The sequence below is a fragment of the Salmo trutta genome, chromosome 12 (assembly GCF_901001165.1).
Source record: "Salmo trutta chromosome 12, fSalTru1.1, whole genome shotgun sequence".
NCBI classification, from domain to species: domain Eukaryota; kingdom Metazoa; phylum Chordata; class Actinopteri; order Salmoniformes; family Salmonidae; genus Salmo; species Salmo trutta.
This window is the reverse complement of record NC_042968.1, coordinates 18,276,386-18,283,713: the sequence shown is the minus strand read 5'-3', so window position 1 is coordinate 18,283,713 and position 7,328 is coordinate 18,276,386. Positions and strand designations below refer to the sequence as shown.

Here is a 7,328-nt window from a genome sequence, read left to right as displayed (position 1 = left end):
AATCATAGTAGTTGTCGAGGGTGCAACAAGCACGTCCGGTGAACAGGTCAGGGTTCCATAGCCGCAGGCAGAACAGTTGAAACTGGAGCAGCAGCACGGCCAGGTGGACTGGGGACAGCAAGGAGTCATCATGCCAGGTAGTCCTGAGGCATGGTCCTAGGGCTCAGGTCCTCCGAGAGAAAGAGAGAATTAGAGAGAGCATATTTAAATTCACACAGGACACCGGATAAGACAAGAGAAATACTCCAGATGTAACAGACTGACCCTAGCCCCCCGACACATAAACTACTGCAGAATAAATACTGGAGGCTGAGACAGGAGGGATCAGAAGACACTGTGGCCCCATCCGATGATACCCCCGGACAGGGCCAAACAGGCAGGATATAACCCCACCCACTTTGCCAAAGCACAGCCCCCACACCACTAGAGGGATGTCTCCAACCACCAACTTACCGTCCTAAGACAAGGCCGAGTATAGCCCACAAAGATCTCCGCCACGGCACAACCCAAGGGGGGGTTGTACACACTGCTGCAACATGTCTGAATCCTTGGCACCTAAAACACAGAAGCGGGTTCGGAACCCTCACAGAATGCAAATATAACCTAACCTGATCAGGTAGAAGCTCTGTGTCAAAGCTCAACAAGACAGACAGGGTATTCTCAGACTAGCCATTGCCACTGGGTCTACGTCTCACCAAACGGTGGACGTCACACACATATTCCCTTCAATTTTGTCAACCTCTACACTCAATGCTACCCCATTGATCACCCCTTTTAGTTGCACCTTGCTCCGGAGAGCAAAGCACACCACAGGTTGAGCCCAAACCGTATGACTCGAAGTGCCCGCTTCCTCTGGGAGGCAGATATACAAAAAATTTAAACAACCTTCACAGATCTAACCATTCCCAGTTTGTCCTTAACCCAGTTTTACACATATGGGTCAGCCAAAAAACAGGAATCCACTCTTTCCAAAAATCTCACTCCTACCGTTCCAAAATCATCTTTGGTAGGATTCTCAGAGCAAACGTTGGAAGACTCTACCACACCTGTCGCCACATTTAGGCCCACTATATCCTGGACTGCACAGGAGGCTGCTGAGGGAAGAACAGCTCATAATAATGTCCGGAACGGCACAAATAGAATGGCATCAAACACATGGAACGCATATGTTTGATGTATTTGATACCGTTACACTTATTCTGCTCAAGCCATTACCACAAGCCTGTTCTCCCCAATTAAGGTGCCACCAACCTCCTGTGCTGGACTGGCTCAACTTCAGAGTTCACATCTGCTGACTGACTCCATTTTGAGATCATCAAGGTTCTCAAGACAGCATGAAGACCTATAAGTAAGACTACTTGGTTTGTAATCTGGAGATGTACACCTCGAACAAAGGTGTATACTCAGGAGACAAATCTCTGATCTTAACAGTGCCATTCTTACACTTTCACACCGTCGCACTTCTTCCAGCTGTCTAATGTCCTATCCAGATTCCCGACAATCTACTTCTGTGCAGAACAAGATTATATAGGCAGGAACTACATAAATGCTGTATACTGAATTAAGTGATGATACAACTGCAGAATTTGTTTTTAACATTCTCCGACCGTAGCTATTAAATGGAATTTAAAAAAAAAAATCATACAGCTTTCAAAATATTATTTTCAGATAAAACTTAAGAATTTTATAGGAAATGGCAGTCAATGACAGTAATTGACGTTACATAGTGTAACGACCCTGGGTTTATAAGCGCGGAAATCGACTCTGCCGGACGAGCATGCTTTTGCGGCAGTCGATAGCGCGCCGGACTTCGGGCTTGAAGGTCGAGGGTTCGAGACCTGCTCCCTGCTTGCCTGTTTCATTACAATAGTGTATATCTGAATGAACTGATCTATCACAAAAAAAATAACAAATATTTCCTTACAGTATTTGAGTACACCTCTCAAATTGTTCCCTGTACTATGAAAAGCATATCATCAAAGCATGAAGCTTATAAAAGCCTATCACCTCCTCTCTTCTCCAGACCATTTCCGGAGACCTTCTCCCTTACCTCACCTCGCTTATCAACTCATCCTTGACCGCTGGCTACGTCCCTTCCGTCTTCAAGAGAGCGAGAGTTGCACCCCTTCTGAAAAAACCCACACTCGATCCCTCCGATGTCAACAACTACAGACCAGTATCCCTTCTTCCTTTTCTCTCCAAAACTCTTGAACGTGCCGTCCTTGGCCAGCTCTCCTGCTATCTCTCTCAGAATGACCTTCTTGATCCAAATCAGTCAGGCTTCAAGACTGGTCATTCAACTGAGACTGCTCTTCTCTGTGTCACGGAGGCTCTCCGCACTGCTAAAGCTAACTCTCTCTCCTCTGCTCTCATCCTTCCAGACCTATCTGCTGCCTTTGATACTGTGAACCATCAGACCCTCCTCTCCACCCTCTCAGAGTTGGGCATCTCCGGCGCGGCCCACGCTTGGATTGCGTCCTACCTGACAGGTCGCTCCTACCAGGTGGCGTGGCGAGAATCTGTCTCCGCACCACGTGCTCTCACCACTGGTGTCCCCCAGGGCTCTGTTCTAGGCCCTCTCCTATTCTCGCTATACACCAAGTCACTTGGCTCTGTCATATCCTCACACGGTCTTTCCTATCATTGCTATGCAGACGACACAATTAATCTTCTCCTTTCCCCCTTCTGATAACCAGGTGGCGAATCGCATCTCTGCATGTCTGGCAGACATATCAGTGTGGATGACGGATCACCACCTCAAGCTGAACCTCAGCAAGACGGAGCTGCTCTTCCTCCCGGGGAAGGACTGCCCGTTCCATGATCTCGCCATCACGGTTGACAACTCCATTGTGTCCTCCTCCCAGAGTGCTAAGAACCTTGGCGTGACCCTGGACAACACCCTGTCGTTCTCCACTAACATCAAGGCGGTGACCCGATCCTGTAGGTTCATGCTCTACAACATTCGCAGAGTACGACCCTGCCTCACACAGGAAGCGGCGCAGGTCCTAATCCAGGCACTTGTCATCTCCCGTCTGGATTACTGCAACTCGCTGATGGCTGGGCTCCCTGCCTGTGCCATTAAACCCCTACAACTCATCCAGAACGCCGCAGCCCGTCTGGTGTTCAACCTTCCCAAGTTCTCTCACGTCACCCCGCTCCTCCGCTCTCTCCACTGGCTTCCAGTTGAAGCTCGCATCCGCTACAAGACCATGGTGCTTGCCTACGGAGCTGTGAGGGGAATGGCACCTCCGTATCTTCAGGCTCTGATCAGGCCCTAAACCCAAACAAGGGCACTGCGTTCATCCACCTCTGGCTTGCTCGCCTCCCTACCTCTGAGGAAGCACATTTCCCGCTCAGCACCGTCAAAACTGTTCACTGCTCTAGCACTCCAATGGTGGAACAAGCTCCCTCACGACGCCAGGACAGCGGAGTCAATCACCACCTTCCGTAGATACCTGAAACCCCACCTCAAGGAATACCTAGGATAGCATAAAGTAATCCTTCTAACCCCCCCCCCCCCCCTTAAAGGATTTAGATGCACTATTGTAAAGTGGTTGTTCCACTGGATATCATAAGGTGAATGTACCAATTTGAAAGTCGCTCTGGATAAGAGCATCTGCTAAATGACTTAAATTTAACTCAAGTAATTGTATTAAAATGATAACACGATTCAGCCTTTTACTTCGCATGACAAGGGCAATGTCAGACTCGACGGGAACGATCAATGCAAATGGGACTGGTCTTTGAAGTGTCCAAATGGAATATGTTAGTTATATGTACAAATCAGTAGTATGAAGTCTTGGGCAAATTGTTTTCAGGTGCTTCCCAAGTAGTGAATAGCAACATTTATATGAAACATACAATAGCTGAAATATATTGTTGACAGCAGTTCAAAATTGGTATCCACATATGCTTTCAAGTACACAATTCCCATAGATCCAAATTTACATTTAAAAATGGCATGACCAACACTACAATAAATGAACAGCTAACACAATACCAAAGTAAAGCAGTGTTTTATGCCTTCAGGAGTACAACAATTTTAATCCAATCGTTAGAATTCACTCACTATAGGGTAGCATTTTTTATTTGCTAAAGGATGTGCATAGGAAGAGAAAGATATCCTGCACAATGTGTGTAATGCAATAGAATTAATCCAGGTTATAATACATACCAATTCTCATACTTAATGTTTAAAGCATAGTATCACCAAATAAATGCTTAGTGTAAAATGGGGATAAGTACATTTCACTTTAAATAATCAATACATCAAGAGAATACTGTACATGGCGTGCAGTCTTTGTAATGCAAAATGTAGATTGGGAGAAGGAGGCCTAATCTAAATCACTTGATGCATGCAACGCAATAATCATAGCTGAACATAGAGTACTTTTAATGAGGCATATTGTTCAAATCAATGATTTAAGTTTGAAATGACAAAACTGCATGACAATGTACACTCAAGCAAACAGATGTGTTATTCAGTCACCAGAAATTAAATACTGAGCAGCAGTCTGAGAATTAAGACTCACAAGGAGTAAGTAACTCAACCTAAAAAACATGCTATTCAGATTTCACCATAAGAAAACAGTATTATTTCTTATAGATATGACCCCATAACCTGTGTTGCTATGCTCTACTACACAAATAAATGTCTACTTCCTAGACCTACAGTCAAACAGATGTGGGGTTAGCCACAAAACATGTCTTAACAAATTGAGAGAAACACAGAAAGCTCCAGAAGTATTAAGACAGTGAAGTGACACACCAAAACCCCACCACCACTTTAACCGCATAGTCATTGTATCATTTAAAGTCTAAAGTGCTGAGTACAGAGATCATTTTTTAAATATAATAATCACTGTCCAAATAAGTTGAGCTCACTGTGAAAGTCCCAAAGCAGATATACATTACAGATTAGATCACTTGCATATTAAGTAATTTAAGACACCACACAATAAGTATTACAAAAGGCAGAGTGAGTAAACAATATGAATAGATTAGAAACCAATTTAAAGAGACTAAGGGCAGAAAGTTTCCAGATGCATCTCACCCCAAAGCCTGTTGGATGAGGTGTAGAAAAGAAAGCCGAGGGGCAAGGTGTGGGCACTGAGTTGAGTGGGGGCGCACCTCTGAAAAGTTGTGTTCAATGGAAGGGGGGGGGGTTTGGGCAAACATGTCAAGGCCTCCAAACAGAAAGAATGAGAAGAGACGACAGCATCAGGACTCAGGAAGACTTGCGCTCCTTCGTGTAGCATCGATGCATGATACCCACAACAACTGCAACTATGGCATGCATCAACCATGTTATCCACGAGCTAGAGGAAGACAGAAAGAGCACTTAAACATTGAGCCAGGGAACAAAAAAACTCAGTGAAGAATGATTAGGAGACAGAATACTTAGTCAAGGCAAATGGAATAATCAAATTCTTATCACTTATGACTGACCTGGAGCCATCTGAAGTTGATATTAATTTTTCCTGTGGGAGAATTTTTGTTGTAGATTAAACAAAGTTCAAGACTTAGCATTAGCAAACTAGGTATAACATTATAAAACATTTTTACAGAACATTAACTTGAATACTTTACCTTTGCACTGTCCTTCTTCCGGTCATCCTAAAAGACAATGTGAAATAATCATTTATACACTTTTTACAATCCGAATAAATCATGCCACAGATATGTTTTTGTTCCATCATTAATTGATAACTGTTTCAAAGACACTTGTGAACAAACACATTTGCAATGATTGAGAAAAAGCAATCTCTACCATCTGGAGCTCCCCAATGTAGAACTGGATGAGCATCCCTCTGGCATCTGGAGAGTGACCAACAGACTCAAAGCTCTCTGTGGCATCTGCACCTGCCTCCATCATCACAATTTCCACTCCTCCTGGATGCTGGAAACAAGCAGACTTACTTTCATCATGATCTGTCACGACCAACAGTTGGAATGTAATCACACTACACAATTGTAGCATATGATGTCCTACATGACATGGATGGCTTGCTTATGTCAACATGATAAGTGTTAAATAAAACTCTGAACTCTTAATTCTCTGATATCCCCAAATGATTACGCATTGACATTATTGGGATAGATTGCATCATCATAATGGTTAAAGCTCTATTTACCTTTGTTGGCAGGCTTACTCTTTGAAGGTAAACAAATCTTAGTGTGGCTTTACTTCACAAATACAGCTGTGATAATGTAACATGAAAGATGTCATGCCAACCTGAAATCCAGAACCTGTTTTGCTAACATTCCACTCCTTATACCGCTGCCATTATCAAATTGTTCAGCACGACATGGAGTGGAATGATAGCTAAACAGACTGGTACATCATGATGTGCCATTCGCATTGTATTTGGACTTCTTTTCCCATTATACCTTTACATGGCGAGTTGCGCGCCTGACCTCTAACCGCCCTAGCTAGTTTTGTAACCTTTGCCAACTGGACTAAAGTCCCACTGTGGTAGTTATAGCTACAGTAAGAGGACCAGACAAGGATGAACTACCTAGCTAACGTTAGGCTATGGTAGTTAGTTAGAAAGACCCATACCTTCACAGGCGCATTGTTACTTGGTTATCTAGCTAGACGTTTAGATTGGCTTTGGATACGAAATTAATTTGAAACCAGGCAACGGACAGAAGTGACCGAGATTTTAGCCACCTAGTAATGTCGTAGTTAATGTGTTACGTTAGCTAGTAAAGGTGGTATTTTGAGCTTACCTCTTGCAAGAAACTGGTGACGTTATACACTTTATCGTGGATGATAAGCCATGCGTCCGTGATCGTATTATGAGTCTTAACTTCTTCCAAGGTGTAGTATGTCACATCGCTGTCTGCTGTCTCTTCTGCTGTGTGAGTCACGTCCATGTTATCGTTAATTTCCTCGGCCACTCTGTCTAGTTTAACACGCGAAGTCCCTTGGCTATGCACTTTGATTATCCAACGTTAATGATAAATAATGAAGGCTCGTGTATCCAAATGCCTGTGTTTCGTAGGAAAATACACAGCAAGCCACGGTTTCCCCTTTTGAACCGGCATATGGAAAGGAAAGGACCAATGATTTCATTCCGGTGTCACCTTCCAATTAACGTGTATTACATTTTAGACAAGTAACCAATGAAAGGCAACGTTGTAGAATTGTAACCAATCACAGCTGACTTTTGAATGATCACGAGACCTCGTCAATTAGCACGTCAAATCAAATCAAATCAAATTGTATTTGCCACAAGCGCCGAATACAACAGGTATTACAGTGAAACGCTTACTTACAAGCCCTTAACCAACAATGCAGTATTAAGGAAATACCCCACCAAAAA

The 7,328-nt window shown here is 43.6% G+C and overlaps 1 protein-coding gene across 1 annotated transcript; it reads right to left on the bottom strand.

Annotated features, from left to right (window-relative positions):
• Window positions 1-3,884: 3,884 nt before the first annotated feature.
• LOC115203075 (cytochrome b5) lies at window positions 3,885-7,033 on the bottom strand. Its single transcript, XM_029767420.1, has 5 exons — window positions 6,733-7,033; window positions 5,771-5,899; window positions 5,590-5,616; window positions 5,449-5,480; window positions 3,885-5,318 (listed from the first exon to the last, which is right to left on the bottom strand). The coding sequence occupies exons 1-5, from the start codon at window positions 6,877-6,879 to the stop codon at window positions 5,228-5,230; spliced, it is 426 nt and encodes a 141-aa protein (XP_029623280.1). The 5' UTR covers window positions 6,880-7,033; the 3' UTR covers window positions 3,885-5,227.
• Between the last annotated feature and the right edge of the window lie 295 nt (window positions 7,034-7,328).